The 16,956-nt window shown below is 36.1% G+C and overlaps 1 protein-coding gene across 1 annotated transcript; it reads left to right on the forward strand.

The window, feature by feature from the left end:
- Positions 1-1,715: 1,715 nt before the first annotated feature.
- LOC100888352 (inactive serine protease PAMR1) lies at positions 1,716-16,618 on the forward strand. The gene is made up of 4 exons (XM_030993985.1): positions 1,716-1,959; positions 13,888-14,032; positions 15,836-16,015; positions 16,599-16,618. The coding sequence occupies exons 1-4, from the start codon at positions 1,948-1,950 to the stop codon at positions 16,616-16,618; spliced, it is 357 nt and encodes a 118-aa protein (XP_030849845.1). The 5' UTR covers positions 1,716-1,947.
- The last annotated feature ends 338 nt before the right edge of the window (positions 16,619-16,956 follow it).

Below are 16,956 nucleotides of genomic sequence, written 5' to 3' on the forward strand. Positions count from 1 at the left end.
CTGTGATAGAGAGCATAATAGTAAACGACTGCGTTGTGTGGTACACAGCATGTCGAAAAGTAGACTTTTCTATGCTAAAAAGAATTGTTAAACAAGCGGAAAAAATTGTAGGGAAGAATCTAGACTTCGAAGATATATGTAGAAATAGAGTACTTGACAAGGCGAAATCAATCTACCATAACAGCCGTCACCCCTTAAATAATAATTATGTAGCCCTGAGGTCAGGAAACAGGTTAAGATCTCTAAGGTCCAGAACGAGCAGGTTTCTAAATTCATTTGTGCCAAGCTCAATCAGGCTGATGAACGAGGAGGGTTTAATCTAAGTCTGAATAATAAACTGAATTAATCTGAATTGTGAATTTAATTTGAACTGTGAACCTAACTTAATCTGAATTATGACTGAATGTAATCACCTATTTTTGAATTATAACTTGCATTTAATCTGAATTGTAAACTAATTTAATTTGAATTATGAATTCTAGGTGATCGGAACTTGAGTTGAATTATATTATGAAATATGAACTGAACTGGTTTGAAGAATAAATTGTATTGCACTTGAATTGTGAATTTAATTTAACCCGAAATATGAATATAATTTAATTACTTAGTTTGAATTATATATTGAATTTGATTTGAATTGTTAATTTTATATTAATCTGAACTACGAATTGAATTGATGTGAATTATAGATTGTAGTAATCTGAATTATGAATTTATTTAACCTGAATTGTCAATTTAATTTAATCTGAATTATGAATTGTACGCGATCGGGATTTGAATTGAATTATTTCCTGAAATATGAATTGAATCTGTCTGAATCATGAACTGTATTGAATTTGAATTGTGAACTTAACTTAACCCGAATTATGAATTTAATTTTATTACTTAGTTTGAATTATAAACTGAATGTGATTTGATTTTGTTAATTATATTTTAATTTGAATTACGAACTGAATGTGATCGGGATTTGAAATGGATTTGATCTGAATTACGAATTGAATTAGTTTAAATTTTTAATTGTATTTAATCTGAATTGCGAATGAATTTAATCCGAACTTGAACTGAATTTAACTACTTAATTTATGAATCGAATTTTAGTCTGCATGTTGAACTATCGCATTTGTTGTTACCTATGTCCAAGTTAAATGTTCTACTCTGTACCCATATGTATCTTATTGATGTTTATAATGTGTAACCTTGTACCGACATGCAAATGAAACAAATTTCCAATCATTGGACAATAAATTTGAATATGAATATGAATATGAATGGTTGTATGCAGCCCTGCATATCAACAGGAATCGACTTATATTTGGATGTCACCCCACCTTAAGCGGCACATTGATAGCCATTGAAAGGTATCAACCATGTATTGTAATTTTGGGTGGATATACCGTCTTATTGTTACTTCATAAAGCTTTGTAAAGACCTAAAAAATCTTTGATTCTTTTCATTTGAAACTCATGAATTTCCCTTGTAAGAGATCTCTTATACCGGCAGGTATTATTGTGTGTCTTTCAAGTGTTCTAGATAGCCTATCAGTAGGGACTTTTAGATTTGCACGACGAGAACATGGACTGCCACATGTGACATCCTGTTACGGCAATGTGACGTTCTTTTTATAAGGCACTGGCAGTGCCCGGCAATGCCTTAAAAGGATGTCACACATATATAACAGTCCACGTTTTCGTCGTCAAATCTACAAGTCCCTATTATAGTTCATGGTTATACTGTAACACAATATTGCTCTGACATAAATGTTCGCGCGTGTTCTGAATGTACGCGCGGTCATTCCGCCTCGCTGAATTCTAGCTGTACAATGACGTTGAACTTGATCATTGCATAAAGCTTGCATGCTACACTCGACGTTGGCAATACAGACAGACAGGCGGCCTGTTCATACTGCATACGACTAGTGGAAAACCCGCTAATACGCGCCCTACATAGATGCATTGCAAGGTACGTACAACCTAGGTCTCCAATAATTGATCGCGTCTTATATCCAAGAACGGTTGTGATTGTATAGGTATTTAGGACACACTACATATGCATTATATTACCAACGGGATCACCAATTGCCTTCTAGTATTTCTTCTGATCTTCATGCATTTTATGTGTATATTTGCACATGATTTCTACAAGGGAATTTTCAAGATTTGGTGTCGTGTTCCACCAACATTTTTGTAAAGTTGCACGTTTTGTTTTCTTGTTTGTACTTTTGTTTCAAATTGCTTTACGCGAAACGAGGGGAATGCAGTGTTGGTCCTAGGGTGTTTACCACGTGAGAAGGGTTAGTATGTGTATTTCTGTTATCATAAATATGGTGTAGTTTTGCTAGTAAAACGTGAAGCAATATGCACTTTGTGATGGTGGTGATGGGGGATAGGCCTAACGTAGGCCAGGCGCGTACGCAGGATTTTTTTCAAGGGGGGGGGGGGAAACAAAAAACAAACAAAAAAAGGAAACAAAAATCAGGTAAAAGTTTGATCAGTTTGACATTACTGAGGCATTACAATTCGCACCACAAGGTGTAAGAACTTATTTCCTCGTTCATGGTGTTTTAGAAGTAAGACAACACAAAATGCATGAACTCTTTACATAGTATGAACATATTTCTGTTTTTTTTTAAACACTAAATCAATGTATCTTTAACATACCAAACAAATGATAACTAAACGTAGTTATATTAACATAGATAATAAGACATATATGTAAGGTGATCGATGTCATACAAATATGAATATCCTTTGGTACCAATAATCGTTATCTTGTACTTATGAATTAATACAATGCCATTTATGTGACCGGTTTTTAACATGTTCAACTTTCGTTATTTCCGTCCGAGGTCATTATTTTCCAAATGATATATGAGTTGACCTTTAATACCCGCTTCCTTCCTTTGCTTTTCCTCGGAAAGAGACTGTTTACTCAGCCGGTGAAGGAAAGGCCATTAAACAAAAATATACATGTTTAGCGTCCCCGCGCGCTTCCATTTTGGGGGCCGCCTCCTATTTTTTTTTTTAAGAAAAAAAGAAAAATTACCCTACTGTAAGCGAAAGAACCTCCTCCTTCCTATTTTTCGAAAAAACAGAACGCTATACATGTTTGTTGTTTTTTTTTGGCCAAACACGCTGTATCACAAACAAAAATTGCGAGAAAAGGCTTTTTTTTAAATAATACACTTTATAAATAAAAAATGGCGTTATAATTATATATGTATATATTTACTGCTTAGTAAAAATTATTTAACTTTCCTTCATTTTCAAACGTAGACAATCAGAAATATGAATGGATGTCTGAATATTCTACTGTTGCTATTTTAACTACGCACAACACATTTGTTTACGAAAGCTGTTATAACTTCCTTTAAAGGGACTATGTCCCTTTTGCAGCCAACATCAAATTCTGTAGAACTTTGCAGGAATTATTAACATTTCATGTATCTAAATCAGTATTATCTTTCAAATCCCGTTTGGAATTTAACCTTTTCATTTGTTTGGCCTGCAAATGGGACATATTAAGTGATAAATTTTGTTGGTGTGGAAAGTAGGCCTAGAATACCTATCATGGTATTTCCTGCTCCAACAACATGTGATGTTTTATTGGCATGGTAACAAAATACATCTCACTCCGTTAAAAGGGAAGTCTAATATCCTAAATCGTTCAAATCCCGGGAACAGAACTAACGTCATTAGCTACGACATTTGAATACGTTTATCACTGTATACCGGTCTACTAAAGGTGTTATTTGGGAGAAACATTATCATTTATGTAGCAATGAGGGAATAACATAGGAAATCGGTTAACAGACAATAATATTATGCAAGTATAAGTAAAAAAAAAAAAAAAAAAAAAAAGTACAGCAACTGGAACGCCAAGGACAGAAAGGGTTAACTAAATAACTGCGTCAAAAAGCCTTCTGTCCCAGTTCAAGTGGGTGTAGCCTTTGTACACAAAGTACTTAAAAAAAAATATTCAATGAAAGAATGCAACCTGATATAATCTTAAAATTTATAAAATCTCCCATCAATTAACGCAACACTTTTAATTTGGGAGAAAAAAATAAAGAAGGGGAAACAAAGGAGAAAATGATGAGGTAAAGAAAGAAAAAGCTGTACAGCGTAACATAAAATGAAACAAAACGAGATTAAAAGAGAGGGATGAAAGTTACCCCCTGGACAATCACCCCCGCCCCTCCCAAGGCCATTTACCAACGGGACAAATACCCCCCAAAGGACAATCCCTGAAAATTACCACTCCCAAGGACAACCACCCCCGAGGACAATCACGCCCCTCCCCGAGGACAATTACCCCCCCCCACGCCCACACACACACACACACACACACACCATGTTCACCGTTTGCGCGGCCATTTTGAAATGCGAGAGCAGTGACCAGAAGACGACAGAAAATTCGGTCTAGATCTCGTCCAATAGAGACCAATAGAAGTAAAACCCATAGAGACCATATTCAACGATCAGAATCTTGTTGGACCAATAGAAATCTATATGGCTTACATAGCCTTTAATATTATATGGAAACAGACCGATAACATAACCCACAGAAACCGGCGCTTGTTCAAAAGTGTATCCAAACTTTGACCCGTGACTCCGCCTTGGAGATAACCTACTATAACATACCAAAAGTCAACAAATCTTCAACAATTGTTCAAAAAGTGAACATGATTTAAAAGGCGTTACCTTTCTTTAAGCTGTTTCGTGTCAAATTTGTGTCTTTTTAGAGTATTTTTCATTTAAAACGAAGACATTATGATATGTACTTTCTCACAGGTTTCACTGCAAACTGCTGCACAATACAAGTGCATACCGACGATGGGTTGCGGGCGGATGCTCATGTCTGCGTGTATTTATCGACCTTAAAGGTAATACAAAGTTTTTGGAAATTGTGAAAATTGGGTGGATAGCGGTTCTTTACAATTTTGATATATTTGGATGCCCCTGTGGATGTATTAAAAGCACTAGAAAACTTAGCCCCTAAACTACTTCTGCTTTCGAGAAAAATTGAATATAAAAATTTACCGGTGCTCCCGGTAAATTTTGATAAATTTCAAATAGCGCCTACGGCCGTACAGTTGTTTAGTTGATATATATAATTTCCGAACGGGAACAACTAATCGGTAGATTTTAGTCAAGAAATATTGTTTATAGCTTGATTAATATCTTGACCTTGAGAGGGAGCTATACAACATAAAGAGCTTATTATTTACAATTGCATAACTTTAGACTCGATTTCAATCACGACAACGATCATTGAATATTGTAGGACCTCATTATGCATCCAATATGTTCATTTGAACCAAATTCATGACCCCATACCAAAACGTTGTATTACCTTTAATGATGATCTGCCAGACAGAAGATAATAGTTGCCAATTTGAGTATATCGAAAATGCATGAAATTAAATAGAATGGTCTTAATTACAGACTGGTCTTATTCGTTACTATTATGTTATTATTGTGTTGGTGGGGGGGGGGGGTATTTATTTACAAAAAATCGGACGTATCGTAGTTGAGAAAGAGTTCCTTAACCTTTCTCGGCTATGATACGTCCGACTGAAATTGAAGTTTGTTTTTCTCTTTATTTAATACAGAGCCTTTATAAAGCGACCCTCTTCCCCCTGTGGCTACGCCAATTATATTCCCTTACTCTTTCTCGACTACGATACGTCCCACTGAAATTCATATTGCTCCGGTTGTCTCATTTTCGCCAGCACAAACGTAGCTAGTTCGCATATATAGCAGACGGCAATCGGCGGATCAGACGACACTTGATAGGGATTTTGTATGTGAGATTGCTTTTCTAAATATAAAATACAAGAATCTTTTCCATATCTTTTAACTATCATTGATATCTGGTAATTAAATAGTTAGTAAAATAAACCTACCAAACTACATAATACAATTTATATACCTCACTTAAGAAATCCAGCCATCTGATTGGTCGAATTGCATTCATAAACTTTAACTGTTCCTGTAAAATTCTCGGTAACCATGCATAAAACATTTCAATACTTTTAATAACCATGGTTATTAAAAAAAGTTGGTCAGCCTCCATGGTTACCCCATAGGTTTACATGTTAAAAAATGGTTTGAGCGATGGAGGATGCCGTATGTGTGCGAAGGATTGGTCGGTAATTTCAATACAATTGAATCTCGATCGATCTTACCGACAATTTTATCTTGCATTGTTGACATGAAGACGAAAATAAACTTCCAAAAACAAAAAAACAACATCTGCCGATAGATCTTGATCTAAGTTCGTGCCAATATGCATTGCAAAAGTAAAAGAAGAGTCCGTATATGGAGCTTTTGCGAAGCATTCATCACACGCGAAGCCGGTTTCAATCCATTTTGATGTATATATTGGAGAAAACTGCCAATCATGTCAACGGCGGGCCATAGCCGAGTGGTCTAAGCGTTGGTTATCGGTACACCTCTTGTTGTACGCAAGGGTTCGAATCCCGTCTTCGACAAAATGATAAATATTTTTAATTTTTCATTTTTTAGTCTATTTTTTTTCGGCATATAAAAGTATTAATGACTGCTTTAATATTCGAGAAATAGTTGTTTTCATACGCTCTCGGGAAGGTTACAATTGGGCTATTCCCCTCGGCAAGCCTCGGGGAATAGCACAATTCTAACCTTCCCTTGAGCGTAATAAAACAACTATTTCTCTCAAAGCAGTCATTAATACTATATAAATACTTGACTGAAGTAGGGGAGTTTGATGTGGTGCACAATTGCACCCCTCTGTTAATAATCGAATAGTCCATGGTGTTCATGAATATTCATGTTTTTGCTTACCTCGGCAAAATGCTTGCCTATAATACTAAATGGAAAAACTAGAAATTTAATTCGTCATGGGGACGAATTAGGTGGTCTGTCTTCAAGTCTTATGAGAGATTATAATATTTACTATATTGAGAAAGGGAGAAGTTATATAGACATGTAAACAATGATGATCATCAAGATGATCTTGATAGTAATGGTGATGACGATGATGATGATGATGATGTTGATGATTATCATCAACAGACCACGATGACATCAGACTGAACAAAATTAGAAAACATTTAGATAGCGTATAGTCTCAGCTACAACATACTCAAAAATCAACAAAAACCAAGCCGAAATAACGGCGATATTGCTCGCAAAAGACAAGAATGTAGAATCCAGATTTGAGAAAAAGTCATCTCCCATAAGGATTACACGCCAAAAGTAATGGATCTAGTGATAATAGGGTAATAATAAAGTAAATATGGTTGTTTATTACATTATTTGCGATTGTACGTGTTTTAATATTCAAAGGAGATGGTAGAGTGAAAGGTCAAAAAGAAAAAAAAGTGAAGAAAAAAAATTGTTGGAGACGCCCGGACTCGAACCCGGGACCTCGAGGTCGGAAGTCAAGTGCGTTACCGATATACCAAAACATTTCCCATAGAGATTACACGTAAACGGAAAATGGAATTATCAAATCCCACTTTGTAAGTGAAATATGAGCATGATCCCGGCATCTGATCGAAAAATAAAGGACACACTTGTGATAGATTATTGTCTCAGCTACAACATACTCAAAGCTCAGCGTAAACAAAGATAAAACGGCGGAGATATTGCTCGCGAAAGACGAGAATGTAGATCCAGTTTTGAGAAAAAGTCATGTCCCATAGAGAATACACGCAAAATGTGAAAAATTGACATGCCTCCTTTAATCGCAAAAATACGCCATAATACCATTGTCAAAATGAAATATCATGGTGACCGCATTTGTAGAGAATATACTCAGGTAGAACATATCAAAATTTGGAAGAAAATTAATCAATATTTACAAAGATACAATCAATTTTCCAAAAATATGATGACGTCATAATATGCAAATTGAAATTTTGAGTTCGGAGGCCATTATGATGACGTCATGAGTCAATTGAGGGTCAAATGAGACATGGAATCATATCTCAAACTCATGCTTTTTCTAACCATGATATAAAAGTTGGGGTCAATGGACTATCTGAAGAGCTATTATGATTTTTAAAATGGCATGTTTTTGATCAAATTTGCATTATATTGCCCATAGCAGCACGCGCGGATTTTGAACTTTGACGCGCGCTCACGGCCTTATGAAAGGTCAAGGGTGACTGAAAAAAAATGTAAATTGTCATTTACGGTAAGAGCAATCTAAATCATGTAAAAATTTTGAATTTGACCTTTTCTGCGCGCTATGAGCGCGCGCAACGCGCGCGGGGACACTTACGGACGGAAAATTTTGAAATGCTTAAAATGACCTGATTCGTACTCTCCTTTAATAGTTAAGTGATTTTGAGCATTTGTAAATTTTGACGCACGCGTACGTGCGCGTCATGACCTTTATGTGACCTTTGATGACATGACTTGTTGACCCTTGACCTGAAGTATATGTGATATGAATATGAATGACCTTTGCTTATGGATCACGAAGATATGATGGATAACGTGATTTCACAAAATGGCGCCTGGATGACGTCACGATAATCTGATGACCTTGAAAATGTTCCTGTCACGTCTCATGACAATAACCTATGACTGTGTCAAAATTGAAAGAAATTAACACAACCGATCTTGAGTTAACCGATAAACAAAAAACGGGAAGAAATAAAAATAAATAATAACTAGAAATTGAATTCGTCATGGTGACGAATTAGGTGGTCTGTTTTCAATTTTATGATCATTGAAAAGTCAAAAAAGAAAAAAAAAAAAAAATTGTTGGAGACGCCCGGACTCGAACCAGGGACCTCGAGGTCGGAAGTCAAGCGCGTTACCGATATACCAAAACATTTCCCATAGAGAATACACGTAAACGGAAAATGAAATTCTCAAATCCCACTTTGCAAGTGAAATATGAGCATGATCCCGTCATCTAATCGAGAAATAAATGGCACACTTGTGATAGCTTATTGTCTCAGCTACAACATACTCAAAGCTCAGCGTAAACAAAGATAAAACGACAGAGATATTGCTCGCGACAGACGAGAATGTAGAATCCAGTTTTGAGAAAAAGTCATGTCCCATAGAGAATACACGCAAAATGTGAAAAATTGACATGCCTCCTTTAATCGCGAAAATACGCCATGATGCCCTTGTCAAAATGAAATATCGTGGTGACTGCATTTGTAGACAATATTCTCAGGTAGAACATATCAAAATTTGGAAGAAAATTAATCAATATTTACAAAGATACAATCAATTTTCCAAAAATATTATGACGTCATAATATGCAAATTGAAATTTTGAGTTCGGAGGCCATTATGATGACGTCATGAGTCAATTGAGGGTCAAATGAGACATGGAATCATATCTCCAACTCATGCTTTTTCTAACCATGATATAAAAGTTGGGGTCAATGGACTATCTGAAGAGCTATTATGATTTTTAAAATGGCATGTTTTTGATCAAATTTGCATTATATTGCCCATAGCAGCACGCGCGGATTTTGAACTTTGACGCGCGCTCACGGCCTTATGAAAGGTCAAGGGTGACTGAAAAAAAATGTAAATTGTCATTTACGGTAAGAGGAATCTAAATCATGTAAAAATTTTGAATTTGACCTTTTCCGCGCGCTATGAGCGCGCGCAACGCGCGCGGGGACACTTACGGACGGAAAATTTTGAAATGCTTAAAATGACCTGATTCGTACTCTCCTTTAATAGTTAAGTGATTTTGAGCATTTGTAAATTTTGACGCACGCGTACGTGCGCGTCGTGACCTTTATGTGACCTTTGATGACATGACCTGTTGACCCTTGACCTGAAGTATATGTGATATGAATATGAATGACCTTTGCTTATGCATCACGAAGATATGATGGATAACGTGATTTCACAAAATGGCGCCTGGATGACGTCACGATGACCTGATGACCTTGAAAATGTTCCTGTCACGTATCGTGACAATGACCTATGACTGTGTCAAAATTGAAAGAAATTAACACAACCGATCTTGAGTTAATCGATAAACAAAAAACGGGAAGAAATAAAAATAAAGAAAAATAAATAAATAAATAAATAAATAAAGAAAGAAAATTCTGACGAAAACAATAGGTGGTCTGTTGACAACAGACCACCTAATAAATAAATAAATAAATAAATAAATAAAGAAAGAAAATTCTGACGAAAACAATAGGTGATCTGTCGAAAACGACAGACCACCTAATTACGGTGGTGGGTTGGATGAAATGGACATAATGAACAAATCAGAACTTTGATAATTCATGCTTCTTATCGTTCGTGCGCTTGACTTATAACCTTACAATCGCATGGTAATACCCTTTTCACATCTATTTTTCTTAACCCCGGACTATCCTTAACCCCATACTATCCTTAACCCCATACTATTTTTTTTGCTGTTCACATCTATTTTCTTAACCCCGGACTATGTGCTTAGCCGGGGTTAAGAAATTTCACGCGATTCACACTACGTTCGCCTTAGCCCCGGACTATTCGATAGCTCATGAATATTAATGCTTTTGCTACCGCGCATGCGCCTTTCGACTAAATGATTTTTTCATAATGACCTCTGCCTCGTAAAAGACTAAACGTCAATACAGAGAGCATGCATGCGTAACGTGAACTGCATGCATGCGTAACGTGAACTGCATGCATAGCGCGCGATAAATGCAAATTCACGACCACACGACCACGCTGTCTGTGATTGGCTGTTGCTTAGCCCCGCTTCTCCTTAGCCCGGTTCGGATTCACACTACGCAGCTTAGCACCACAATTGCCCGGCTAACCCCGCAATTGCCCGGCTAACCCTGCTATTTTGCAGGGCCAGATAGTCCCGTACTATTTGTGGGGTTAGCCCACTTTGGCAAAACGTAATGTGAACAGAAAGCCGGCTAAAATTACCCCGGGTAATTGGTGGGGCTAAGGAAGGAATTGGTGGGGCTAAGAGCCCCCTTAGCCCCACCTATTTCCCGGGGTTAAGCAATATTTGGTAGATGTGAAAAGGGTATTAGTTGAGTCCAAAGTTCGACTTGTTGTACATGTGTTATATAGGCAATGACGAGCTTGCGACCTATTTTGATCAAATTACGGTGGATGAACTTTCAAAAGTCAATGGGACATGAGGGTTCCAATGAAAGAGCTAGTGATAACGTACGTCGGGTGGATGTGCTTTTCGTTTAAACAAAAAATGAATTGTTTCGGGGGTAAAAGTCCATAGGCTAAACGTACATGTTAGGCTGCTGGACTCTGCCGATAGGGGGCGTTCTCAAATGAGACTAAACGGAGCTATATGATCCCTTTTTTTTTCTATGTTCATTGATTGATGTAACTCATGAAATGTCTTGTATCAAAGATCTTGTTTTATATTGCTTAATTTGATAATTATTTGTTATGTGAATTTCTTGTTATGTGAAATTATGAGGAAGGAAATAAAATATCATTTAAAAAAAAAAAAAAAATGATGGTTTGTTTCCCGCTTAGGATACCAGATCTTCGCTTCAAGTCTTTATTGAAGTTCGAATGTATACAAAAAACCTTGCAATCACAGAGAAAAATTCAAATGATAAATAAGATCATTCCAGTGTATATCACATCATGCGAAATGACATATTTTCCAATAAATCATATTCTTTTTTAAATACATCACCCAGGTGTTAAATATCAAATACATGTATTTTCTCCTGATTGAGCCTTACAATCGTTTATTGCAAATATGCATACATTTATTACATATATCCAAAACAATAATTTCTGAGAACTAGTCTTCACTGAATAAGATTCCTAAATTAAACATTGAACACAGCTGACATATTTCAACCAAGCTAAAGAAATTTCTTTGACTAACCGTATAAAGAGTCAAGGTCATTAAACACGTTATGTTCTTGAGTCAATTTAACTTTCTTGAAGCAAAAATAGCACAATTCAACATTATACACGTACAAGCCCCCTTGAGAACTAATCTTCTAGAAAATGTAACTTCTTATTTATTGCATTTTTTCTCATCATACATTTTCATGGACATAATATGGTTTTATACAATATTTTAAGTGTATATAATGTTATACAGATAATAAACAAAATTTGACAGATATATCAAATGCATAATTAACCTACATTAGATGCAGGAGGGCTACAGAAATAACCAAAGTAGCTTGACGTGCCTGCAGCCCTCAACCTAGATACAACAATTAAAAAAGAAAGAAAAAAAGAGTTACTTGCAGAAAAGAAAAGAAAAGGGGAGAGAAGAAGCGTTGGTAATAATAGGGACTTTTAGATTTGCGTAGAGTGATACGTGTGACGTCCAACTGGATCATTTAGCCATTTCAATTTCCAGGGTTACCAGTTTACATTAACTGGTTCACGCATATATTTTGACTAAAACTATCACTAACGCTTCACGTGTTTCTGTGACTCGATTCTAAAACTTCTAAAGAATGTGATAATTTCGTTTATGAAGATGTAATTTCATAACCAAACAAAAACAGAAGCGTTAGGTTTACAAACCATGGTCTCCAAGGTAGGGATATTCACGTTATTATAATGGTGATATTGCTGTGACAACTGCGTGATATAGTGTACGTGTGTTTTAAGTGACCTAGTGCAATAAACGTATTAACACATTTATGTAAATTTCAGGTGTTTGAAGAACGTAAATCTGCTCAAGTCGATACCTTGATATTGATGTGATTTTCACGTGATTTTGTTAATAGTAAAGATAACGATGATGATAAGAATAATAATAAGAAAAAACATTGTTACTATCATCATCATCATCATTATCAGTAGCATCGACATCCACATCATCAACATCAGCATCATCCTCAGTATCATCATCAACCTCATCATCATCATTTTCATCATCATCATCATCATTATCCTCATCATCGTCATCATCATCATTATCCTCATAATCATCATCATCATCACCATCATCATCATCATCATTATCCTCATTATCATCATCATCATCATCATCATCATCACCATCATCATCATCAACATCATCATCATCAGTAGCATAAACATCAACATCATCATCATCATCCTCATCATCATCCTCATAATTATCACCATAATCATCATCACTATCATCATCATCACCATCATCATCATCCTCATCATTATCCTCATCATCATCACCATAATCATCATCACTATCATCATCATCATCATCATCATCATCAGTAGCATCGACATCAACATCATCATCATCATCATCCTCATCCTCATCTTCATCACCATAATCATCATCACTATCATCATCATCATCATCATCATCAATTCATCCCCATCATCATCATCACCATCATCATCATCATCATCATCAATTCATCCCCATCATCATCATCACCATCATCATCATCATCAGTAGCATCAACATCATCATCATCATCATCATCATCCTCATCCTCATCATCGTCATCATCATCATCATCATCCTCCTCATCATCATCAGTAGCATCAACATCACCATTATCATCATCATCATCACCATCATCATCACCATCACCATCATCATCATAATCATCATCATCATCACTGTATCATCATCCTCATCATCATCCTCATCATCATCATCATCACCATCATCATCATCATCATCACTATCATCATCATCATCATCATCATCCTCCTCATCATCAGCAGCAGTAGCAGCAGGAGGAGGATAGTAATAGCAGTATTGGTAGTGGCAGAAGTTAATTGATGTAGGGCATGAAGCTTAACATCATGAATTATTTCTGCCACCATTTATTACAAATATGATGATGCAAATTTCGCCTCTCTAAATTTCACCGTTCCATGTGTAATATAAAAGAAATCGCACTGTAAATAACTTCCAAAATTATCCTCTTGTTTTCATTTTGAAATGTTATTCATTGTCTTATTTACAGATGATCCGAGAGATACTTATAGCCTCCTTGATGGTAATCATCCACGGGATGGAAGGCGCTGTCGATGTCTGTCTTTCATACGGGATTTGTAATTGCAGTCATCCTCCACCCGTATTCAGAGTTCTAAACCCATCATTTTTTAAAGGTATGTCTATCATATGTTTCATCAAAACTTTGGTACAATTCCTCTAGTTTAAAGGTAATACAAAGTTTTGGGAAATTTTGAAAATTGGGTGGATAGTGATTCTTTACAATTTTGATATATTTGGATGCCCCTGTGGATGTATTATAAGCACTAGAAAATTTAGCCTCTAAACTACATCTGCTTTCGAGAAAAATTGAATATACAATTTACCGGTGCTCCCGGTAAATTTTGATAAATTTCATATCGCGCCTACGGCCGTACAATGGTAGCTGCGACAATGAAAATATCAGAATATGTAGTTGTGATATATAATTTCCGAACGGGAACAACTAATCGGTAGATATTAGTCAAGAAACATTGTGTTATAGCTTAATTTATATCTTGACCTTGAGAGGGAGCTATACAACATAAAGAGTTTATTGTTTACAATTTCATAACTTTAGACTCGATTTCAACCGCGACAACGATCACTGAATATTGTAGGACCGCATATGCGTCCAATATGTTAATTTGAACCACATTCATGACCCCATACCAAAACTTTGTATTACCTTTAAGGGAAACTCGACCGGTATACAGTGCGTCCCAGAAAAAACGAAACCGAGAAGTATCGATGTTTTATCATAACTTAATCACAACCATAATTAATGAATGATACATATTTGGAAAGCTTAGAGTCTCCTCTTTCAGGAGATGCTACTCGGATGATGCATATTTCACGCATGAGTGATTAAAACTAATTTGAAGAGAGGAAACCGAAAAGTCATTTGGCGGGTGTTATTTGAAAAGGAAAATCACATTTCTAGAAATTTCAATTTCTGCCCTCTCCAATGACACCTCAATCAGGAAAATGAGCCAGGAATAACAAAGTTCTGTTTGTTTAAAGTAAGGCTTGCATTTCCATCATTTGACCAAAAGGGGTTCGTTTTCACTGGCTGCCTGCCGTAGAAACGAACATAGTTACCAAAGTTCTAACTCCGTTTCGTTGACGATCAGCTATGCACAAAGAAGACAAAAGACCTGATGCATGGCTGATCTTCAACGAAACGGAGATAACTCTTTTTTTTCAACTCTGATAAAACATCGATAATTCTCGGTTTCGTTTTTTTCTGGGACGCACTGTATATCTAGTTGGAATCTAAAAAATGAGAGAGACAGATTACCGCAATTTCGATGAAATTCTGACTAAGAAAGATATGTATATGTATTGATGATCTTTATATTAAAAGCTCACTCCATCAATTGGCAAACTCTGTCTTTCAAGGTTCCATAACCAGCAGTTTCTTACGGTATGTCTTTCATGTGCGTTCTAAAACTTTGGTAATATTCTGGGCCACTATGTATAATAAATGATATATGTGCCCCTAGCGGCTTTGGGATTGGATAGATGAAATTTATTTGACTGTTGGATAAGAATGTACGTCTTCGTTTTTTCTTTAAAAGGGCAGTTAGAGAAGGAGGCAATATGCCGTGGTAAAGACTTAAGAATGCAGTCTTTAAAACGTTAATATGAATATAGTTTCATTTTTCTGGTAATGACTCACAGGTAAGGAGGTGTCTGATCCAGAGTTAATCTTTTAAAGACCGTCAATACTACTGAGCTAGAAGGGATTAGACCAACCAGCCAGGTCACTGACAGGTGGCTATCTCATCAACTCAGCTCTCAATTAACATAAGAAAGAGAGGATCACGGGGGACCAAAAGGCACCGATTGGGGAAGTTTTTTCTATATAAAGGGAGCAAGTAGCTACAAGTAGGACAGTGTAGTTTTAAAGGATTTCAATTTGACTGTTCCTCCCATAGAAATCATCTGTGAAGACCCAGGAGTCCCAATGAATGGCTACAAGGCAAACGCGAAGCTGGTATACCATCTGAATGACGCGGTCTACTTTCACTGCAACGACGGGTACACAATGAATGGAAGTATACTCAACTTTTGCACTCAGTCTGGAGAGTGGGCTCACCCTGTGCCCGTATGTGGTGGTCAGTATATAGGGGGGTGTTTCACAAACTTATCTCTAAGTTAGACTTACAAATTATGGAAAGCCGTTTATATAGCATCAACTAAAATATTTTGTTAAAGTTATTTTAAAAGGGATAAAATTGTGACTCAAATCATTCATATTTTCTAATATCAAGGTGATTTCATGTTCTTCATGTGAAATTTGTAAAAAGTCTAAAATACTTAGAATAGATAAATACTTATAAATAGATAGAATTTTCGCTTTTGAATATATGTTATTATAAGGCTACACATGGCTCTCCATAATATTTAAGTCCAACTTAGAGTTAAGTTCGACTTGGGATCTTTGTGAAACACTCCCTGGTTGGATAGTTTCTCTGTTTTGAGTATATGACGTTTAAAACAATCCCCAATGAAAACATATGACATGTGATGAGAAAAAAAACATTTGACCTAGCTGAGTTGAAATGCTCTTGAAGCGTTGACTTACCTCAAGTACACATGCCCTTTGGAGGTATTCTGAGATTTTTTTTATCTCGGTGATTCAAAAAGAAGAGGCAGGGCAATTACTTTTTTCAATTTGTTGGTATATTCTTTCAAGAGGACCGACATGCTCAAAATAGCTGGCCAAGGTATATTTATTCACAGATATTGTGCTATCTGAGTATACTAATATTTTTAGAAGATATTTATATAAAATGTATATCACAGACTTTTTCGGAGGAGGGGGGGGGGGGGGGTGGGGGGCTTTTTTCGAAATATTTTTTTTACCCAATAGAAGAAGACTCGAGATACAAATAATTTGTGCATATCTAGACTGTAAGAAACTCTTGACTGCTATGGGTGAAAAATGTTACCTTTTCTAGATATTGACGAATGCACTGTGAATACATGGTCCTGTGATTCTGTAAATGGAATATGTATGAACTCGGTCGGCTCGTACATCTGTTTATTTAACTCT

This window comes from Strongylocentrotus purpuratus, unplaced genomic scaffold (assembly GCF_000002235.5).
Source record: "Strongylocentrotus purpuratus isolate Spur 01 unplaced genomic scaffold, Spur_5.0 spur5_scaffold_20, whole genome shotgun sequence".
Lineage (NCBI taxonomy): Eukaryota > Metazoa > Echinodermata > Echinoidea > Camarodonta > Strongylocentrotidae > Strongylocentrotus > Strongylocentrotus purpuratus.